This window comes from Haliaeetus albicilla, chromosome 25 (genome assembly GCF_947461875.1).
Source record: "Haliaeetus albicilla chromosome 25, bHalAlb1.1, whole genome shotgun sequence".
NCBI classification, from domain to species: domain Eukaryota; kingdom Metazoa; phylum Chordata; class Aves; order Accipitriformes; family Accipitridae; genus Haliaeetus; species Haliaeetus albicilla.
Window position 1 is genome coordinate 7895560 of NC_091507.1, and position 23767 is coordinate 7919326.

General features: G+C 35.3%; 1 protein-coding gene across 1 annotated transcript in view; it reads left to right on the forward strand.

Annotated features, from left to right (window-relative positions):
• The window catches only part of PRKX (protein kinase cAMP-dependent X-linked catalytic subunit), a 61933-nt gene that overhangs the window by 27871 nt on the left and 10295 nt on the right, over window positions 1–23767 (forward strand). Inside the window, exons 2-5 of the mRNA XM_069770475.1 lie at window positions 2342–2510; window positions 6768–7031; window positions 13438–13557; window positions 19458–19553. Of these exons, the coding sequence (XP_069626576.1) occupies window positions 2342–2510; window positions 6768–7031; window positions 13438–13557; window positions 19458–19553 (649 nt within the window). The remainder of the gene's footprint in view (window positions 1–2341; window positions 2511–6767; window positions 7032–13437; window positions 13558–19457; window positions 19554–23767) is intronic.

Sequence of the window (23767 nt, forward strand, 5' to 3'; positions counted from 1 at the left end):
TCTATGCATTCAATATAGATGTACATAATCAGTATTTTAAGTAGCTTGAACAGATGGCTCTGCTTGGAAGCTTTTGGGCCTTTTTTTTTGTTACGGGTGTTTTTACTGCAGAAGCCCATCCCCGTGCAAATAAGGTTGTTTACAGGTATAGTCATGTAATGTGACTGCATTGTTAAAGGATTTAATTGCATGATAAATTTTCCGGAGTAACCTGATGGCTTACTTCACTATAATGGCAGGCTTTATCTGAGACCTATTTGCAGTTTTTAAGGTTAAAGAACTGTAACTCAGGACCGGTGGGAATGTAAAACTGCTTTGATAGAATCTTCTGTGCTTGGACAACTGTAGTCCTTGGTGGGTTTGTGTAGTGAGAAGTTTTATCTCGAAAGCTGGTTTTGAAAGCTGTATTGGTAGTGGACCTGCAAGTTCCCTAAAACTGGATTGCTGAAGTTGTTAGTTTCCAGTTTGTAATACGAGTATTTTGTTTTGTTTTTTAGTAAATGCCATGCTCTTAAACAATATTACAAGTGGCTGGAAAGAATAACTGTTAGATAAAATGTAAATGTTTTAAGTGAGAATACACATACAGAAAACAAACTTTTTTTTTTAATAAATTCTCAAGATTCTTGAACCTACCAGAGGCAAAAACTCCCTTGCTTTTTCTCCCCTCCCCAAGTAATACAGTTTTGGAAGTTCATTTTTTGGTCTTTCCCCCCTGCCTCTCTCTCTCAAAAATCTATTTCCTTTCACATACATACTCGTGTCCCTGCACCCATTACATGTCTTACAAAATTGTCTTGTAGTATAGATGGATCGTAACAGGTCAGCACAATCTGAAATCAATTGACATACCAGTTAATAATGCTGAAACAGGTCTATGGGCTGCCTTCTTAGGGTATGTGCGAAGAAGGGGATGACTGTGAAGTATAAGATTTTGAACTCTTTGAAAGGTGTTTCTCAACAAGAGTGACCTTTTACAAGTTAGGGAATTGGTCTGAATGCCAAGCATCCTTTATAGTGGCACATATTTCTGTCAGAGAATAGGATTAAAAATACCTGGTGCACTGTTCTAATGGAACCTACATGGCATTGTTTAATGAACAAAAAAACAATGAGCAACCACCCAACAAGCTGAAATGTGTATTCATCTTCAAATGTATAACACTGTGCTGCAGTACAAATAGCAGTGTGGCTAAATGTACTAATTTTAACTTTCATTTCAAACTAAAAGAAATACTGAGTTCAGTTACATATAATTGTCTTGAGTGCAGTGCACTTAAAAGGAACTTTAATGACTACTGAGAAATAGAGAAATGCATAATACATTATTTAAAAGACAATGTTTTTATTTCCTCTTATATTTTTAAGAGTGAATTGAAAAAGGAATACATTAACTACAAAAAACAGGTGCCTGAAATCTACTGTTGCCATGTGATATAACAATGCAGCACTATAAGCAGATTTTTTATTTGTTTTTAGAAGGGTCAGCAACTTTTAAGTACTTATTCCCATCTCTCCCTTATCCTACTTCACCTATCTGTGCACATTTAAGAAAATAATCTACTCGCCTGAATGATTGCAGACAGCTGTTCTCAGTCACTGAACCTTGGTAGATGAATATTTTGAAATTTTTTTTGTCGTCATTTTTGTGTTTTCTGTACTCTTCATGTTACGAGTTCCTACATTGTGAACGCTGATTGATTTTAGCTACCTTGTTTTAATAAATAATATATAGAAAATTAAGTAGCTTTTTGTGTTGAGGAATTAATAAATCCATTACAATTGAACATTACATTCTTGGGCAGTAACGAGATTTTTTTTTTTTCTTTTACATCACACACTGTGGATATAATAAGCTGAATGTTACTTTTGAGTTTATCCCCATCCCTCCACACCCTATCTAAATTAAAACTGATCTCTGAAGTTTAAAAGAGTTTTTCCCAGGCTTTCTTCTGTACTTGAGAACAGTTTTGCTTGTTTCATTTATATTGGTTATATTCAAATATTACATATTACATACTTTTTTCTCTTTTTTCATACATCTTCCTTACCCTTTCTCAGGACCACTTCTCTTCTTTGCAAGAAATGCTTCCAGTATCTTTCCAAAGAGTGGCAGTATCACAATACCATTATTTTTATTAAATCATTATCACTAAAAATTGAGAAATCCCAAGAAAAAAATGGTATGAAAACAGGTAAAAAAAATGTAGTACCGGTATATTGATGAGAAAAAAACAAACCCAAACAAACCAGGAATTGTGTTCCTGTAGGTTTTAATTTAGTAAATTATCTTTGTTTTTTGTCTTTTTCACAATAAGTTGACTTTTCTTCAACTTTTCAGGCACAGGTACCTTTGGGCGCGTTCATCTGGTGAAGGAAAAAATGGCCAAACGTTACTTTGCACTGAAAGTAATGAGCATTCCTGATGTCATTCGACTGAAGCAAGAGCAACATGTGCACAATGAAAAGTCAGTCTTGAAAGAAGTCAACCACCCCTTTTTGATCAGATTGTGAGTTGTATATTTTATAATTCATTTAACTCATATATAAAATGCAGTACAGGTGTTCCAGGGTCTCACTGCAAGTTCTTAGGTACTTAACCAACACCGAGCGTTTATGTCTATTATGTAATCTAGACTAAAATAAACTTCAGACTAAAGTATTTATTACAGAAGAATCGATTTCAAATCAAGAGGCATAATTTAAACATTTAAGCAGTAATTTATTGTAAGTTTCACTCTTTCTTCTATTTTCATACTGGAGAAGTGAAATTTTCTTAAGTGACGGGAAAATACTAATGAAGAAATGTTAGGATTGGCTTATCAAAATGACTTCTAGAATGATTCCTGATGTTAGAATGGCAAGAAAAGAAGTATTTCTACATACATATGTCCTGTAGATACCTAGATAAAGATATAATTAGATTTAAGTATTTGCTTTTCGAAAACTTTTTTGAACTTTACGTTTGCAAACTTTATTTTTAAAGAGTTTAAATTTTAAGTGACTGCAACACTTATTGGGCTTTGTTATTCCCATATTTGAGGTTGAGTGATGGAACCTATTGAGAAACATGATTTAAACACAGTTCATGAAGACTACTTTTTTAGTGGAATTGTGGTGAACCCTTTATTAAGGAGAGAAGGCATCATACTTTTCTGTTCACAGCACCACAACACCTTTTGTGTATCTGAGTCCATATCTATTAATGAGATAACTAAACCTCTGGGTAATTGCACAGTTAATTTCCATTTATATTTTCTCATGCATGGATACAGGGCCATTGACCAAGATTTGTTTTGCATTTACAGCTTTACATATAATTAGATAAAATTAGCCTTAGTTAATCTCTAGCTGCAGGGAGTGCAGCCTCCTCCCAGGGCTAAGAAAGTATCAGAGGGAAAAGAAGAGGCAAAAGCATGGTAGTTATCCGAAAGACAGAAAGAGCCCTGCAGGGGGAGGCTTTTTCCCTGGTGTTCTCTTGCTTTTTCTAGCATCATGATGTTATTAGTTTCCAGCCACTGTTCAGAAATACTGTGTGTGGCATAGTATTAGTTTAAGATGAGTCCTAGGGTGTGTGGAGTTCAAGATGCATGCAGGAAAGCAAGATGGAGAGGCTGAGTACATCTGGTTAGACTGGTTAAAATATGGACAGAACAGGGGGAACAGGGTTTTATATCTATATCTGTGTACATACATAAATTCTTTATAAAAGAAAAACAAACTACCAAAAGCAAGGAACACCACCCCCCACCATCCCCCCCCCCCAACCCAGTACATTTGTGCGTTTGGAACAGTGCAGCAAGTGTGGGAATAGAGAAACTTGGGTGAGAAGTCAGAGACGGAGATGTGAGGGTTTGTGTCCATGCAGAAGTGATCAAAAATCCAAACTGGTAAGTTTTCTTGGATTTCATTGAGGCGTTATTTCCAAAATGTCAGATTTTTAAAATTGCCAAAGAAAAGACACAACTCAAATGGAAGTTCACTTGTGTGTAAGACAAACATTCTTCATGTCTTCTAGCTCTCTGCCTTTTTCCTTGACGTGTTCAATGAGATGCTGGATCAGCTATGCTCTTGTAATTGTCCATGTGATGCCTTTGTCCCTTGGCAAAGGAGACTCAAAGCAACCTAGCTGAAATGAAGTAGTTAAATTTTAAGTCATGTTAATATTTGTGTGCTTTAGGTTAAACAAGCATTCATAGATGATTATCACTGACTGTATGACAAATAAAACTTTCTGCAGCTTTTTGTGTGGCTAACAGGTTTTTTTCAGCTGTCTCCTCCCCTGCCCAGTACATGGTTTTTTTCCATGAATTCTTTGACTATAATTGATCAACAAAAAGGGGAAAAAAAATTCTATATAGTTTTGCTTCAATGCCTTTGATCTGTGTTATCTACGTGGTCTGGTTTTTATATTTTCAGCTAGTGTCACCATCTTAAACATGGATAGTATCTTCCTGTGGTTTCAAAACAAGGAATATATGTTAGCGCAGCATAATACTGTATATTTTTAGCACTTTATGATGGAGAGTTTTAAAGTAATACTGCACATAATTTATTTCTGGCATTCATCCTTCCTATATCTTCCTATTTATAAGGACTTTTATATAAGAAAGTTTTTTTTTCTCTTCCTATTACTTTTGAGAAATGCTTTTCCTGCATATAGGGAGGTCCCGTTTTTCTCTAGATACTGAAGTTATTTATCTACTTATTTTTTAAACTGTTTTTTGGAAATGCTTGTTTGGTGCTCTTGCAACAACTGGTCACTGGAGACTCCTAGGCAGTCTTTACTGACATGTTTGAGTGATGTATCATACTTCTGTGGGTGCATATTGTGCTGTAATTTTGACATGTATCTCTGATTTTTTTTTTTTTTTAAGAGAACAAAAATTAACAAAAATCAACTGTCTTATAGTCCTATAAGCTAAAATAGGTTATTTGTCTGTAAGAGTTCAATGTGGCATCCAAAGTTCATGTAGTGAAGCTGAATTGTAAAGTTACATGATACCTTGCATATTATTCTAATGACCTCTTCTGTGATATTTTCTTTTTTTGTATTAAAATACCATTTAAAGCAATCTGTTTTGCAAATATTGAAGTTCTTTATTTTGCTGTCTTCCATGTATACTAAATAATGTATCCATTTTTTCTGTGGATAGACAAGCCTTTAGGAGTCAGTTCTTGAAGAAATTAATTCCAGTAAAAATACTGGGGCTTAATGGTCTAGGTCTTCCATTTTTTTTTTCCCTCTGTATTCTTTGTCAGATTTTGCCCTTCTTCTCCCCTGTATGTGTTTTTTTTAAATATGTGGTTTCCTTTGTTTTGCCCATTCCTGTTCCTCTTTCTTTGTTTATTGTATGTGCAACTTTGCCTAACTACTTAAAATACATCTCAAGAGTGTTTTTTACATAGTCAATAAAGATATTATGAACATCATCAATAGCCAATTAATGATGTTGATGACTTTGTGATAGGGAAGTAGTGCCATAAAAGCAAAAGGCAAGCCTGGGCTCTGCTTTCTTCATCACTTTGAAGGAATGGAGGGGCTGTTGCTGATGTCTGATAGTCTCATTTTCTTGGTTGCCTCAGTGCTGGTATCAAGAAAGAAAATCTTACTGAGCAGAAGTCACTCATGGGTTTGGGAGCTCAGTTTGCTCTGCTTATCTTTCTTGAGACTCTATGCCTTGATTAGGAACTAGCTAATGAAGGAAAAAAAACCCAAACCCAAAGATATTTGATCTTTCCATTCTTGTGATACTGCAGAAGCAGTTACTAGAAGCTAAAGTAACTTCTGTTCTTATATCAATGAAGTAGGTAGGGATACAGTGTTCTTTTTCTATTATAGTAGTAATAAGGATAGCTGTTTGTTTTAAAATGGTAGAATATTCTTCAGGACCTCTACCAGATACTTATTTTCTTCTTAACTGTTGAGTTACATTTGGGTGTGTGGTATATGAGTTGTTTAATGTGGGTAGAAGGAAAAACAGCTTAGTTTTGGGGAACGTGGGAGAGAAGATTCCTGTATTCTGTAATGAAGCATTTGAAAGCCACGTGGAATGATTTTTTCCTAGCTGCTCTTTACTGCACTCTAGTAATGACTGTACCACAATAATAGCTTTTAAATTAAAGGCAACAGTCTGAGGAATGGAAAGTACTTATCATTAAGTTAATTCCGAGGTACAGAAATAAATCTTGTTTTGCTGTCATTTTTGCTTTTCTATTGCTTTTGTTAAAGATAACCGTAGAAGAGCAAGCATTGCAATCTGATGCTTTAGTTGGGGTTGTATATTTCTGGGGATGAAGGGATAGGAGAGGGGAAGGAGAGCTCTCTGGTGTCCTGTTTTTGAACATGTTGTCATAAACATCTTTACAAAAGCAGGTTCTGCTCACCCCGCATCACTTTGGCAATATTTGATTAATAAGGTGTGTACGAATTGTCTGGTCTTAGACTGGCAGTACACTAACTCAGTTGTTAGGTGCTTAGCAGAGACCTGTTTTGTACAATGCAACGGAGTCTATCAGTTAGGTTTTCTTTGTTGGCCTGTGCTGCGCACATCCTGAACTACTCGTTTTACTTTTCAGGTTAAGTCAGGTACTTGAATGTCTGTTACATAATCCTGCTAGATTCTTGGGGGTTTTAATATTTGGGGAATAGGAAGCATAAATTAATTACATACGTGGGGCAACAGAAACCATTTTACAGACATTTACTTCTGAAGCAAATCGGAGAGATAATTTGTTTATTCAATAAAATAATATTTTTATTACAGATTTTGGACCAACCATGATGAACGTTTTTTATATATGTTAATGGAATATGTGCCAGGAGGAGAACTTTTTAGTTACCTGCGCAACATGGGGCGTTTCAACAACAGCACAGGACTGTTCTACTCTACAGAAATTATTTGTGCAATAGAATACCTGCACTCCAAAGAAATAGTTTACAGAGACTTAAAACCTGAAAATATATTACTAGACAAAGAAGGACATATCAAGCTTACTGATTTTGGATTTGCTAAAAAGCTGGTGGATAGGTAAGTAGGTTTTTGTTATGGTAATTACATTTGCATGTTAAACAGTTGGAGGAAAAAAAGTTTGATTTCAGAGCTCAGCATTTCACCTAACATTCCGTGTGGTTCACACATGTCAAATGCCTTAATATGAAGGAAATGATTGTCTTAAAATGGCTGCACAGAACCAATATTACACCTTAAGTATAACTAGGAGCAGTATCACAGATAAGCTACGGTAGAAAAATATTTTTATATGAGTAGTTTTGTATATTTAAGTTTTCAGCAGTCATCTTGTAAAAAGGGAGTTCTGTGAAGTAATATGAGCAAATATTGAGGTATGTACATCAGCATGGTAAATGGGACATTATTCCTCCATACACATTGAATTGCTAAATATTTTGTAACTTGTATTTCCTTCCGCTTTCATTTTAGAGAGATTTTTGAAATGTGGGAGTAAGATTTTAAAACTGGATACGGTGTTCTCACTAGCCTGTTGCTGAAATGAAACTGCAAAATCTAGACAGAAACAATAAGGCTAGCTTCAGCAGAAGTTGTTTATTTAACTGTAACTTCTATGATATTGTCAGCCTTATGTCTGTTTTACTAGCATATGTAAACTTTTTGATAACGCAGAGGTGTTTTCCCCAGTGATTTCTCTGTTCTCTCTGTTTGAACTAGTCTTCCAAGATTATAATACGTGTTCTTAAAAGGAAGCAAGAGCTGTCATTGGGATTCAAAAAAAGGGAGGAAAAAACTAGCCTGTCATATTAGAAAAGCAGCGTGACAAGGATTGGTATTATGCCCTTGGGCTACCTCTTGAGGGAGACTGTCTGATTATTCTAGTTGAGGCAGCCTTGTAAGTGAGTTAGGCATTCCATAGGTGCTCATCCTCTTCACTCATTTGTTTATCTGTTTGATGCTGCTTTTGCAACAGTTCAGTGTGCGTGGGAAATTCTACAACATCAATTTGAAATGAAAGTTGATCTGAGGGAGCCACTCTTAATGGATACCTTATGAAGTAAAAATCAGCTGAGAAATCATATTGTGTTATGGAGTTTATAAAGGTTGCTTCCCTATAGGTTACAGGCTCACAGTGCTGGGTTGCCTTGGCACAGAAGAACGGTAGGCAACTAGTAAGGATGCTGGTTCTATTCACCCTTAAGGTCTAAAAGTCTGTTTTAAAATCATAGTGTTTTAATATCAACATGTTTGACTGAATTCAGTTTCCACTGGGCAAGCAGATAGGTCTACAAACATTGGCTTTTTTTTTTAATATTTTGTTTTTAAATTAAAATAACTTTTTGCGGGAAGAGGTAAGGCTACTTCCACGTAAGTAAAGAAGATATTTTGATACAAATTCTTATGACTTCCTTTTTACATGGAGATACTGCCACTTAGTGGTTATTCTTAATTTGGATTTCTGTGGGTTTAAGGCACAAGAGAAGTAACCCTTCATTAAATAAGATGATAGTTCACATCAGAGTGTATTTTTCAATCTGGAAGATGAATCTGTAAGAGTAAATTTGTTCAAATACATTTTAGGACATCAAAAAAAGTTATTACTACTGTTTTTAATTGGTTTTTTTCATCCTGTATTGCTGGGGGGGGGCAGTAAAATTGATCAATTTGTGTTGAATTGAAACATAGAATGCTATAGTACTTTTATATTCATAGCTGATTTACCTATAAATGTACAACAGGTAAGATAAATCCAGAACATAAAGTTGGAAGGAGCAAGGATTTTATCAGTTAGAGCATAGGTAGTTACCTATGCAAATCTGGTTTGTTTTTTTGTGTTGGGTGGTGGGTTTTGTTTGTTTGTTTTGGGGGTTTTTTTGGAACTACATAGTATTGTTCCCACTAGCTGTAGTAATTTTCACAGTGCTGGTTTTGTCACTGTAAAAATACACAGTTGCCAGCAATTTATCCACTAATGCACTCCAGTAGGTTGTTTTGTATCAAAAGTATAGGAGATGTTTTGTCATTTTTATGCATGGCAAACATCCATACACATGAACCTTATGTGTATATATGTGAGTATGTGTGTTTATATATATATATATAGTATATATGAATTGTGAAAATAAGACACAATGTATGTATATTTTTCAAACAGCTGTGAGGAAGCCTGCCACTTAGAACCAACAAAAGTATTCCTAGAGAAGACAAGACATGTTATGTAAAATAAAGCATGGTCAGCAGAAGGCCTTCAATACAACTACACATTTTTGATACATAATACTTCCCATGAATGATTCTGTAGTAGCTTAATTGAGATTTTTCTGTACGCATTTTTCTTTCTTGCCATTACCATGTGTGAAAGGGTGAAGTGTTCACCATGTCCATCTACAATTAAGCTGCTTTTTAGGGAGAGTAGCTGGCTCAGAGCTCATGTTCCCACTGTGGGAAGCAGCCTGCACATGTACCTTCTTATTAGTACATTTTCTGAAGGGCTAAGCTTTAATATTTTTTTTTTTTCTGGAGAAAAAGGAAAGAGGAGGTTTTCTTGTCTCCTGTTTCTTGTTGATATATCCTTCTGTTTATCCCTTTTTTTCCCTTTTCACTCATAGTGTAGTTAGAATAAAAGTTTTTCTCCAAAACAGTGTGTCTTTTCCTCAGCTGCTGTTTATTTCTTCTGTTTTCTATTTTGGTGTTGCTTAACTAAAGACTTAGTAACTTTTTCAGTTTCTTGTAAGTACATTCACATAAAATATATGTGCCACTGCTTTTAAAAAAAAAAAGGCAATGTCAAGAAAAAAGAAGGCGGGGGGGGCATAAATGATTGTTACCTGAAGGATGGTAGAAAGGATTTGCTTTGAACTTTATAGCCATTGCCTTTTTAGAACTTTCTTTTTCTGGAAAACATACCACTTTTTGGATATAGCATACCCATTAAATATGTTTCTGATCTTTCTCACTTTTTTTTTTTTTTATTCTTGTAATTCCTGTGTTCTTTCAGAGAAGCACAAAACTAAAGCTCATAGAGTTTTATATTTTTTAAAGCACAGAGTTCACTCAGAATATTACGAAAGTTTTACGTATAGTTAGGACTTTCATGATTTTTTAGGCTTTTTTTTTTTTTAATTGAGTAATGTTATTCACTGTTATTTGTAGTTTGTTCAGTTTACATTCCTAAAAAAATAATAATTTTAAACTATGAAAGTCTTCCTAGAAACTTTAAGGTTAATCATTTCAAGATTTTGGGGATACTCCTGCACTGTTACTTAAGCTGGATGTGCTTCATGACTGTTCTGCAGAGTGAATTGAAGAGAAAAAAGACACATGAAGTCTTGTTTGCGAAGTGTATTGTTTGTCACTGTAGAAGCAAGAATGTCTTGCAGAACAAACTTTGTGGGCTAGAAACAAAGCAATCTCTATTGAATATAATTATGGAGAAACTTCCAGAAGAGAATACCAAAAAGGATGTTGTTAATCTCTGGCTTGTATGCAAGAAGCCTGTCAGGGACTACAGACATGGATGCTGAATGGTGTAGAACGCTAAAATAGTTAACCATTGAGACTTAACTCCTTCAAATAATACTGTTAACAAGTTCTGCAAATATTATTTTATAGCTTATCTTTGTGACCACAGTAGATTCTTTGTTTTATTTTCGTGTTTTAAAATTACATGTTCAACCTATCAACTATTGCTCACCTGTATTTCAGCTTTTATCTTGAAAACCCAGAGCAGTGGACTTTTTGTAGCAGTTTGAAGGCAACAGTCTATTCTTATTTTTCTGCTTTATAATTTATCTTCAAAAGAATGATCTGGATTTTCAGATGAATATGCAACAGTCATGAAATGGTATTGATTAAAAAAAAATACTGAAGACAATTTGATCTTTTTATAGAATTTACTTGATGTGTTTTCCAAAATATTAAATAGTTTGTTCCATGACCAACAAAAGAGGAAATAAAAGTCATGATCTTATGGCACAAATACACAGCTTGACAAAGAATTTGAGCTTCCTCCAAGTTTTTGTGTACTTACTAAACATAAATTTCTTGATTGAAAGTAAGAGAAGTAGATGACCTGCTGGTGGTAATAAATTTTATTTCCTAGTGCAGCTAGGGGACTTCAAGTTATGTTTGCCTTTCCTTAATTTGTGGTTTTCCTTTTGCTTGAATAAAAAGGATCTTGTTATTAACCTGTATGGTAATTGAGAGGCTTTTTAGTTACATTGTCACCAGCAAATTACGTGGGTCCTGGAAGTCATGGTCAAGTGATGGACTGAGGTTTGGTTTTTTTTTTTTTTTTTTGTATGTAAATGACCTTGATAAGGGATGAAAACCACCAAAGACTGCATCTTAGCTGAATTTGTGCATTCATAGTGTTGCAATTTTGGGGGAGGAAAGGGTGACCGTTGTGGGGCATTATCCTGCAAACTGTATAGCTTGTCCATTAAAATGGATGTGCCTGCCCTGTCTGCTTTAATTGTACAGCCCTTCTTCCCAAATACAGTAAAATGGTCAGCTGCTTCATTTGCAGAGCTGGCTAAATCAATATGAAAAAAAAGTCATACAATGGACTGTAATACAGCTTTTTAAATTCGGGGGAGGGGAGACTATTTTGTTTTAAAAGACAGCAAAGCTTTGCTGTTTTTTCTGAATTGCCTAGTCCTGATCTAGGCAACTGCTAGATGGCAGTAGTGTGTAAAGCAGTGCTGTACCGAAGAATTTTCTTGAGTATGGTTGATTTGGAAAATGAGTGTTTATGTTTTCTAGCAATAAAAATTATGCCACCCTTTTATGACAAAAATTAAACATGTATTCTTTACACTAATGAATGTAGTTTCAAGAACCATGCAGCACATGTGTGCATAGTGTGTCTAATGCATTCTGACAGTTTAGCTGGAGTAATTTAGCTTTTGCCATATTAAAATCAAGCTTAAAGGAATTCAATTCTGTGCATCATACATTTTCATTTAAAGTCTTGACTGCCTGTACAGCTCCTATTCCTTGATCTTAAGTATTTTTATGAATCAAAGGTAAGGCTTAAAAAAAAAAAAAAAAAAACCAAGAAAAGGAAAACAAGAAAAAAATACTCAAAGGCTCTGTTTAAAATAATTCTGCCATCTCAGAAAAATGTATTATTTAATCTTTAAAAAGAAAAAAAAATTAAAAATTATTAACAGTCTGAGATTCCATAAGGTGCATCTTGAATATCCATTTACAGTTAGGAAAAAGAAAGTTTAAGTTTAGCCGAACAGCAGTAGGAAAAAACAGAAGTTGCAAGGAGTCTGCATTACTTCTAAAGGTGATTGCTTTTCATCTTAATGGATTTGTTCAGGACCATGTTACCAGTTTGATTGGAGAAGATTCTTCCTGCACTCACAGATAAAACAATTAGAGTTTCTTTTGCTGCAAGTTATTAATCATGTGCAGTGACCATTAATTTTGTGACTGTATTCTTTGTCATATCTTACTAGAACTCTTCTCAGGATGCAATACGCTTTTTTCTTTCTTATTCTGTGCTGTTGAATTAGTGAGCACTTTTTCAGTTTCATCTTCTGACTTGCTATCAGGGAAGTGTAATTTATTCAGAATGAAAGCACTTTTTTTTTCTCTAGTGTGTATTTAAACATAAGTCAAGGTAGTGAAGCCAGGCAAATTCCACATGGGTATTTTTACAAAGAAGAGTTCACGTTTCTGAAAGAAATGGTTTCAGAATATTCTTTGTTTCAAATTGTAATTTGCTCTTTGTAAATGTTAACTGCTTATGTCTTTGTAAATATTAACTGCTTAGCTTCAATTTATTTCATGAATTTATAGAACTTGAAATACACATTTCAGTTAGGTAGCAATATAACACTTTTATATCCTGAGCTTATATTAAGAAAGCTATGGCTAAAAGTGACATTAAAATATATCAAAAATATTACTTGCATATCTCACACTTGTTTAACTACACCTTGTAAATATTTTAAATAATTAAAAATACAAAATGTTTTCCTTTTAATGGGTATTGTGGAAGTGATGACAGGTTACATTTCAATACTATTTGAAAAATGTGACTTAGATTGTAAAAGGAATCTTACTTATGTCTGCAGCTGTTTACTGATTTAAACTATTACTTTTTTTATCTCTCCCTCTTCCCTTTGTTTTTTCTAAGCAAAAATTTTTCTTTTTGCTGGAAAAGGCCAATAAGCTTGCTTTTTGCTGGGCCTGTCAGAAGTAGTCCGTGAACTCTCAGGGTCTGCAGCTTACAGGGCTTTACCACTGTTAATACATTGGAGAGCATCATCAAAGGAGTCCTTTTAGAGCTTGTAGAGTTCTTTCATTTTTCTCCTATTGCTATATACAATAAATAGATAGGTATAGGTTGGGTACTTCATAGTGTTTTTGTTTTTTTCTATTACTGTTATTTCAGTTTCACTTCAGTGTGGTTTTGTTGTTTGTGGGGTTTTTTTTCTTCTTTTCCTCCCAGGACATGGACGCTCTGTGGCACTCCAGAGTACCTTGCACCAGAAGTTATACAAAGCAAAGGCCATGGAAGAGCTGTGGATTGGTGGGCCCTAGGAATTCTTATATTTGAGATGTTGTCAGGGTAAGTGATAATGATTAATGTATCACAGCAATATTATGTAATACAGGATTCTTTACTAGTTCTGTTTACAATTTTCGGAATAGCAAATTTGGGCTAAATTTATTATTGATATACCAGTTTCATTTCTGCCTCTGAAGAAAGGACTTGGGAAGCTGTACAAAACATATATCACTGTTCTTACAGGGATTTTTTAGTTTTTTGTGTTTGTTGGTTTTGTTTGTTGGTTTTGTTTGGGATTTTTTTACTTAAGGCTTTTTTTAACAGCTGCTCTTTTCCTTACCTGTTTTGGAAATTCAGGTTTTCTTGAAGTTTAGATTTTTATACATAAAATCCTTTACATTTAAAGGGTGAAGAGGACTACCAGTTTTCTTTGAAACCTCTGTAATTAATTTCTAGCATAGTGAAATAATATTTGCAGTGGGAGGTTTAGCCTGTAAAAATACATAGTGGCAAGTAGGAAGACTTATTAGTACAGCTTGTATTACTACTGAGCACTGTTTTTCTTTAAACCAAAGGAAACAGAACAGGGAGAATCTTAAAAGGTCTATTGGGAAATTGGTTTGCTCAAATGCTACTTTTGATGTTTTGGAATTTGCTTGATAAGCATTGTTTCCAAAAGAGACAAATTCAAACTGAAGAGACACTTTCTGGCATTAATACAATTAACTGTTACTGATGTTAAGTATTAGGTAGGTAAAAGTAATTGTCTAAATTTTCCCTGATTTCAAAAAAGAAATAGTATTTTCAGTAAAATAAATAACTGTTTGAGGGAGAACATGAAATTCTGCTTGTGTACTGAACAAGGCATCTACATGTTTTTCCTTGGTTTTTGTCTTAGCTGTATCTTTTGAAGGCGCTTGGGGGGGGAGTGGAAATTTTGAAAGAAAGTGGTTTTGCCATGGTCGGTGCAGTAGAACAAATGCAGGTGAAAGCAAGGCTTTCATAGCTTTGGAAGAAACATAGTATATTTAATCAGTTTTGGTTTCATAGTCGTCAGAACTTCTTTTCAGTGCCAGGCCTAGTGTGCTGTGTGCCTTCTTGCTCCCTGAGCATGCATCGTGTTGCCTCTATGGCCTTTCCTTCTGGATCTGCAGCCCCATAGAGTGGTCAGAACAAAAACATCCTTGCATGGATTTATTCCTTTTCTCTATACCCTACTGTCAGTTCAAGGTAACTGGTGACTCTTCCAGTGTTCGGACAAGCTCGTCAGGTTGCCTGAGCAGACTGTTCCTCTGATGGATGGTCACTTCAGAGCTCCAGTCCATCGCTTGTGTTTGCTGTGAAGAAGTCACAGCATCAAATCTTTATCCCCAGACAGCACTGCTGCCCACTGCTTGCTTTCTTAATGTCCTGAAGGCTTGCACATGCATTTACTTTGAATCTCAAGGCAATTTCTGGACAGAAAAAGCATAAAAATGTACTAATAGTTCCGTACTGACCCAGGCAGCCTTGGCTGACTGGTCTAATAAAAAGTCATTATTTATGTAGGCTGATGTGTGTAGAGGCCAGACTTCACCTTTCTTCCACCTCTCCCTGTAAGGCTCAGCAGCCCAAGTTGGTCAAGGGAATCCTTCTCGGAGGGATGAAAGGAGATTCCCAGCAGCCTTGTTGCCACTAATCTTAGTCCTAGACAGCATGAAGACTGTAGATAAAAGTGTCTGGTGCTGTAATGTGAGTGCAAGTGCTGCAGTCTCCCAGCTGTAGTCTGAGTGATTTACTTTCCTGCCGCAGGTTTCAGTGGGACCACTCTCTGTTTGGTCTGTGTGGTCTCAGTGTAAGTGGATATTGGGCGTTTTTTCTTTCTGTGACTTACAGAGACACTGGTACGATTCTCTCTACTATAGCAGTAATAGAAGCATGGTTTCCAAAGTTAACATACTGACTACAGGTGATAATCAAGCAAGATCTCATCTCTGGAGTCATTGAGACCTCAAGACTGCATGGTGCTGAAGTATGACTGCTATATATTCTACTGAAATATGACCGGTATATATTCTTCATAAAAAAAGGGAGCAGCTGCAATCATTTCTATGTAGGATCTTCTGTGTCCTGACACTATCTGGCTCAAGTGATGAGATCTGGATTTCCCCAAGCTTAATATAAACACTTTGGCTATAGAGACTCGTAACCAATAGAGATAAATTACACATTTCTAAAAGGCAACCGAGACCTTATATAAGCTGATTGACAGAGCAGCTGTCTGCTGAAAGTGGTTTTGTAATGGTTTTTACTACAGTATTTGTGTAGATGTGGTCTTCATAATGATTGGATGCTTCTTTTTATTTTTTAGCGTTTGGGTGGAGTCCCTATCACGCCTTTGGATAGGGACTCTACCCAAGTTTGGTTGAGGTTTTTTGGTTTTGCTCTGTGGTTTTTCGGGTTTGTTTTTTGGGTTTTTTGGGGGGTGTGGAGGGTGTAGGTTTATACTGTTTGCTTAGAATTTTTAAGATTCTAGGGTTTGGGAGGTTGATGGGGACAGGGATTGTGGCTTGCCTGTGTTTTCCTTAGGAAGGCAGGTTGTCACATAGGGCATATGCTTTTAGCATTTTATCAGCTTTTCGATGCTGTTGGCAGTAGTGTTTTAAAACTCAACTCAAGATGTGGCTTGATATTTACTATCAAGGCTTTTAATGCAAAAACAGTCCTAGGTAACTTTATCCCTTGAAATTCAAAGATGATTTAAGAAATAGGAAAATTATTTGAAGGTGAAAAAACCCTGACTTTAAGACTAAGTTATTGTCTGCAAGTAAATTATTTAAGACATTTGGTAGTTATTTCCTGAAGTTACTCTCTCTGAACCCCAAAAGCAATTGAGAAGATTGGTAGATGTGTGTGTTAAGGAAATGGTCTCTCTAAAAACAAACAAACAAAACCACACTTTCCTGTTCTGCAGTGTCTTATTTCTCTACCTTAATCTCTAGAGGCTCATGGAATTCTAGTTCTGCACACACTAGGCTTAAGGCATGGTCCCATTTAGGTTTAAGATAGTAAAATGTAGGAAGGGGAAAGAATGGAGAAAACCAGGGGTGAGAAGAAATCTTTACAGAACAGATTAGTAATATCAAGTTCATAGAGTTAATCTAAACAAGCTAAACAAACTGTCAATAGAAAGAGTTGAAAGATCTATTTATTTTGAGTAAACGTGTTCTGTTACAATCTACCATAGAGGAAAATATACTTGTTATTTAATGTTAGATATGTTAGGTCATAATTGTACTCTCATTAGGTGTGTATCTAACTGAATTTTCTCATTTGATGAGGGCTTTGTGGTTTTTCTTGTTTTGCTTTGGTGGTCGTATGAGGTGTGCTGGTCTATCATTTTAGGTAGCTAATGTTTCCTGTCCACGGTTTAATATTCTCAGACTTGTGTATTTTCCCTTGAGGTTTTACAATTTCTCTTCTCCAGTGCTAAAACTACCTGTTATCTTTGAGACCAATGTCAGTGCCATTGTTATGTGTCAGTTAGCAAAAGGAATGGTTTGCAGCTGTTGTCCTATATACAGAGAGATTTTTTTTTTTTTTTTAGCAGCTTTTCAGTTGGTGGAAAAAGGCAGCTGTTTGTATTTGTGTTATGGTGTGAAGACAGTCTGAAACTCAAGGGGGTTTTTGTTGATTTATTAGGTAGCTTCCAGCACAATACTTGCATTGTTTTGTCTAAAATCTGTTCTGTGTTGAAGATTGATATTTACAAGTAGTATCAAAGTTAAGTTACTTGGTTTGTCTGTAAGAAAACTATGTAATCTTCCAAAGCTATTCCCATTTTGCATACAGTTCAAATGCACTTTAAGCAGTATTGCCATTAAATTATTATATAGCCAAGTGTGATTTAAATTTCTCTCAAGAATTCTAGACATAGTAATTTTGTATTTTCAAAGTGGGAAAGCAAAGAGCAATTTAAACATATGTAAATATGTAAAAACTTATACATACTTCTTATTTTTCTTGATTGTACACTACTGAGGTGTGAAGAATGTTTGGAAATGGAGGGAAAAAAACCTTGCTGCATTTCATATCAATCTGCTTAATTGCAGCTGGCACCTTTGTAATACATAGTTACAAAGTCTCATTCTGATTGCTTTATGCATTTATAGATGCTAATATCTAATAACAAATACAAAATTGGAAATTGACTGTACTGTTTGTCAACTTGCTTTGGAGAATGTGAAGAACATAATGTTGCCTGACTGAAAAAGAAACTTTATATGATAGTCTCTGTGGTGTGGGAAAATTTTATATATGTTAAATATCTATCACATTTTCCTTGTTCTTTAGTGTCAGAGCAGGAATTTATAAAAACACAAATATTTTTTCCTGAGATTCTTATATTTTCCAGTTTCTTTCTAGCTGAGACTATTCAGTTTTTCAGAATGAAAATACTCTGGCTTTCTGAACACCATCAACAAATGTTCTTCAGTCTTTCCTTAACCATGTAGTTTTGTCATGCTTTTCTGTGTTTTGAAGTATTACTTTTTTTACTTTATGCGTACAGACAACTTTATTTAACTATTCTGATGGAATTTGGTTTTGTTTGTGGCTGAATTTTACAGTATTTCAAAGGAAATGCTAATTCACTTGACCATCAGATGAATAGTGAAGAAATTAGTACTTCTGAAAACACGTAATGGAAATAATGTAGAGTACTTGTTGAGGAATAAGCTAGTTTGAGTAGCATAAATTAAGGAAAGAATGTGAAATGAAGAAACATTGTTTTCACCCTTGTTTGTGCTACCAATGATTTCCAAAGCCACCAGCACTGTATTTGTGTGTGTACACATGCAGTTAAGTTCTCTTAGAAAGTACTTATAAAACGTTAGGGAGATGTGAAAATATTTTAAACGTTGGACTGTAATGGTGGTTGGATGTTACTAATACAGTTGATACTCAAAATCCCTTTTTTTCTATTCTGTAGGGGTTTTGAGACAGAAGCATAGTAGGAGGGATGCTTTGGTCATGTTACAGAAGTCAAGGTGGGACTGAGATTAGTGAATGAGTAGTTAGTTATTCCATTCCCCTAAAAGGTTTCGTGTGGTAACTTCTAAAAAGGTGACTGCCACTCTGAAAACTTGTTGGCACTTGGCCTAAGCTGCTTATACTGACTGTACTGATGCTCCCATACTCTGAGCCGCTTGCAGTAATCAGGGTATGTATTATAACTAGTAAAGGAAGCACAACAGAAAACTTTCAATTCTTACTCTAGCTATAAGACAAGAAGTAGTCTCTCTGTTAGCTCATAACTTCGTGAAGAACTTTCTAGAAAATAGCAAAAGTAGAAATTTAATTGCATCTTGGTTTACTGATCATCTTGGGAAGATTATGAAACAAGTACTTTATCTGTCCAACATGGAAAGACAGCTGCACTTGAGAGAATTTCAGGTTCTGAACAGTCTGTCTCTTTCAAACCTTCTCTAACAAAACATATACTTGAATTCTGGCAGTACAATAAATAACTGAACTGGACAATATTCATCTGAGGGTCCTCGGAAACTTTAAATAGAAACTAGTGAATAAGGAAGGGTATGCCTGCAGTTACAGGACAAGAACAAAAATGGTGATGCTGTTTTGGAAAGTATACCCTTGGGTTTATAAAGGCAAAGCATTTTTTACTTTAACACTGAAAATTTGTTTCATAATTGATATTTTTACTGTATTAATGTAACAAAAATCTCTCTTGTAATACTTCAATTCTAATTCTGTATTCATGGGGCTATGTACAAAAATGTTTTTTGTTTTGCAATAGCAGCCTTTACTTGTTATTCTTCAAGTTAGTATTTGATTGATGATGCCCTACCATAAAGAACTATATAATAGTTTCTGAGGGGAATTACTATAACATCATAATGTTTATAAGATTTTTTAGAAATTCTTTTTCTAACCTCTAAAAATTTGCTGTATTAAAATAGGTTTCCTCCGTTTTTTGATGACAATCCATTTGGTATATATCAGAAGATTCTTGCTGGCAAAATAGATTTCCCGAGGCATTTGGATTTATATGTAAAGTAAGTCCATGACTCCCAACACTGTCTTTTATATTCTAAACACCTCCTGAGCACTGTTTCTAAAGGATCTTCGTAGAAGACCAGATACCAGATTCTGATTTTCTAAAATGCCACGTTGGAAAATATTTTAATTACATTTACTCTTGCAGTCCAAGTAAAATCATGTGTTTGGTAGTTCTCAAGCTGGAGATACATTTGTAAGACAGTGTCTGCATCTCTTACTTTTCTGCATATTTTGGAATATGAAATGCTTTTCTACCTTGCGCAAAGCTCGTTGGTACCAGATTGGTGCCTGGAAGAAAGAAAAGAGGAGAAATATGAGGAGATAATTTAATATGAGTAAAAATTCGGAGAGCAGGAAGCGAATACTAAACTGTTCCTTTGTATGCATACAAACCAGTTAAATCACTCTGCAACATAACTATTCTAATGAACTGTCTGATGCTTCAGAAGTTCCAGTATAAAATCAACTTCCATTTCGATAGCAGGGCCCCAGTTCAATATGCAGTCTTATATATGCATGTATGGGTTTTATTCATAGTATTTTGCAATTCTGACAGGTATATTGCAGATGAAATGCTTTTTTCCCTATTGAAAAATTCCATACTTGAAATAATTGTTAGTACACATTAGAACAGAAGAAGTGCAATTTTAAACATGAAGTTTCTGCTCAGAAGCAGAGATGACTGAGTGAACGAGGACAGGAACTTATTCTTATGTTCCCAGGTTAATCATTCAAGGTGTTTTGAAGAAGTGACCATAGAGATGGCACTTGCTTACTGTCACTAGGTAAATAGATAAAATATATGGTAAATCTAATGAAATCTGTCCAACTTTCTCTGAACTGTTATGAATTCTCTTGCAAAAATAATCATTTGGGGAGGATTTTTTAAGCCTCCACTGATCATCAGGCGCACTGAATCAAGCACATCTACATCACATTAGGCTGATTAGTGTCTCATATTTGTGTCTGTTCTTAACAGAGTTTTCCCTTATTATCTCGATGGTGTTTCCAATTTAATGTAGTCTCATTGTTTTGTCTTCCCAATCCAGTCTGTCTTAAGAAGAAAACTGAGTATCTCACGTAGTGTTGTCTGCACTAAAGTATAAGAGTGTGACCAGAAAATGAACAGCTCAAATTAGGTTATTATCACTAGCAACCTGTCTAACATGGTGGAAGCATTTAAAAGTAGAGATGCTGCTGGCTTCTGTTCGTGCTTGACATTCACAGACCACCACTGATTTCTACTGTCCAGAAGATGCCTGATGCTGTGAAGTTTCCTAGTTATGGTAGTAAGCATGCATATGCAGGTTTTGCTCTTCAGTCTAGACGTGACTGCCAATGAATTGTAGGATACATTAATCAACATAGTTGTTGATACACCTCTTTCCCAGCTTTTCTTATCCAGATGTCCTTTCAGTGTGTTTTGGCAGCTTGTTCCCAGTACACTCCTGCCTTTAAGGGGTCTCATGGGGTTCTACCTTGGGCTTTCCTCCTTTCACACCCTGGTTTTGGGTGATCTCATTCATTTGCGAGGCTTCACCTGCTTTCTGCAGTGAGTTGTTAGCATAATGTATCTCTCTTCTGTCAACCCCTCTTCCTTTTTTTTCGAACCACAGTATGCAGAACTGGATGGTCTTTGACATCTGCACCATTAGCTTAAAGCAGGTGCCAAGATTATTTTGTCCTAAGGCGACAGTCTGCTTCTTGCCTTACTTGGATCCCGCTTGATTTTTCTCTCTTCTTCCTATCAGTTGGTATCTCAGCAAGGAAGACGACTATCTTGGGTCCTGACACATCCAGGCTATGTCTGAAGTATTAGTGCTATACTGTGTTTATAACAATTGAACTTTAACTCTCTGCTTTTAGGCAGCAAAACTATTTTCCTTTTTGAATTCTGAGAAAACTTTTCTACCTAGATTTACTATGTAAACTTACTGGTTGACATTTTTTGCCCTTCTACCCCCTATCACCCTCCCACACTTTCTACTTTTTGAATTTGTACTACTTTTGCTTTACCTCCTGCTGCATGATGTTCACTGTCTTTTACTGTGCTGTATAGCTGCTGGGTGTCTTCTATAAGTGCTGTTCCTTCTGGCCTAAGCTACCATCTCTTCACATTGCTCTCTGCTGTGTCCCTTTTGCTAGCCACCTTGCAAGTTGATCAGGTGTTTTCTCCAAGTCCTTTGTCCTGTATACATGAAGTCCTTGACACATTTGACCATTAGTTCAGATCTCTTCTGAAGAGCAACTTCTGCCCTGATGATGATAAATTAACCAACTAGAAATCCCAGAATAAGACTGTCAGCAGAGTTTTGTGTTATTTAATTTCTGATAAAACATAAGTATCAATTATGGTCCACCTATTTCTTTGGCCACTAATGAGTTTATAAGTTATTTCTTTATATTTTTCTTTTTTTGCTTTTGTAAACTTTTCTTTGCAAAGACACTTTTGGAAAATACCAAATGAAACACCAGTGCTACGGCAGTTTAATGGTTATTGGTCTGGAAAGACCTTGGTGTAGAAGTTCATTCTCTACATACATACAGCAACATATCTATTGAATTGACTTTAACATGATCATTTCTAAATTACTCTTGAGAAACTATGTAATAAAGAAGTACTAAACAATCTATTACTTGTTTCAATTTAATGGGTGTTTGTTCTATTGAATGCAGCAAATGTCTTCATCTTTAGTGACAACACAGTATCACTGAGCAAGCTCATCCCCTAACTGTTCTTTTATAAGGTGAATTTTTGAAGCAAGCCAAGAATGATCCACTGAATGTTTTCTGGGTATACAGGAATAGGAAACTCCATGATTTATCTTTGGCCATGTAGCCTGTGTTCTGGATTTTTTTTCAGTCCTCCTTCTGTTTTAAAGCCTGGTTATAGCCGTTCTTGTAGCCTTCTGCATAACGAATAGTATTCTCCGCGAAGAACTGGGAGAAGGTATTTCTGCGAAGACGACTGTAAAAGGAGTTGGTCACATAATTTAATCCAATTCAAATATTGATTGGCTGGAATGATCATGAGAGTTTTTAAAGTTGCTTTCTACCTTGACTTTTTTATTCTCCTTTTATCTAGCAACTGAATATTTTTATAGCTGAATTTTAGAACTATATTCCTGCCAAATACAACAGCTTTTCAAACAGTCTAGCACATTAACTCTCAGTTCATATATTTGTGCATACACTTTTGTGATTTCAAGGGTAGGTGACAGAATACTGTTTTTGTTTTGGGATAGTAGGTGTTACAGTTAGGGATAGAGAGAGACAGGTGTGTCATTAATAGGTTTGCATTCTTTTCTGTAAATAAAACTGTTGGGTTTTTTTAAACCTTCTACAAAGTTAAAAATTGGAATTAGCCATACTCTGTAGATTCCCAGCATTTCATGCAGTATTGCATCTCTCAGGTCTGTTTGAGGATATAGGAAGAAGAAGGATGGCTAAACTTTTGTTCTTTCCTGTCATTGGTACTTTATGCAATGAGACCAGAATGCTATTATCCTAAAAATAAACAGCAAAATAGTCTTTGAGATAAAAAGTAACTGTTTATAGAACTGTGAAGCCAGATTTTTCTCTCAGGTCAGAAGTAATGAAGCTAACTCAATAAATTGTGATGCTCACTTTGAATGTTGGGGTTTTGGTGCTTAATATTTAAAGTACTTTGCTATTAAAATGGAAGTCCGTTATGTCTCTAAACTTGCATTCATCTTTTAAAATGTTGATTTAGCTTTATGTAGAACTGTTCAATGAACTAAAATCTCAGGGGAGGCTTTTCATTTTCAATTAAATTAAAGCTTATAGATGTTAGTAGTTTAAAGCAGATGACTAGCTCTTCCACCGTTTCTCTGAATGTTTAGCTGCCACGGTTTAAATATCAATGTATAAAGTTGAGGGTGCGGCTTTATCAGTATTTTTTTTATATATATGTATTAGAGTTGTGTTCTGCCAAATATGTTTGAGATCTATTTTGAGATTTGGGATGCCCAGCAAAATACAAAAAAACAAAGAAAGATATAGTACTACTCGGAGGGGGGGCAGGGGAGGAGAGAGAGAGAAAATTTTTCTCCTTTCTTTCTTGAAAGAGTCTAAAAGGAACTTGTAAGAATTCTGCAAGTTCCTTTTAGAACAGGTTATTCCTTTTTATCATTCACTCTTAAGTGACCTAAAATATGTAGGAAATGAATGGGTAAATTATACATAGTAT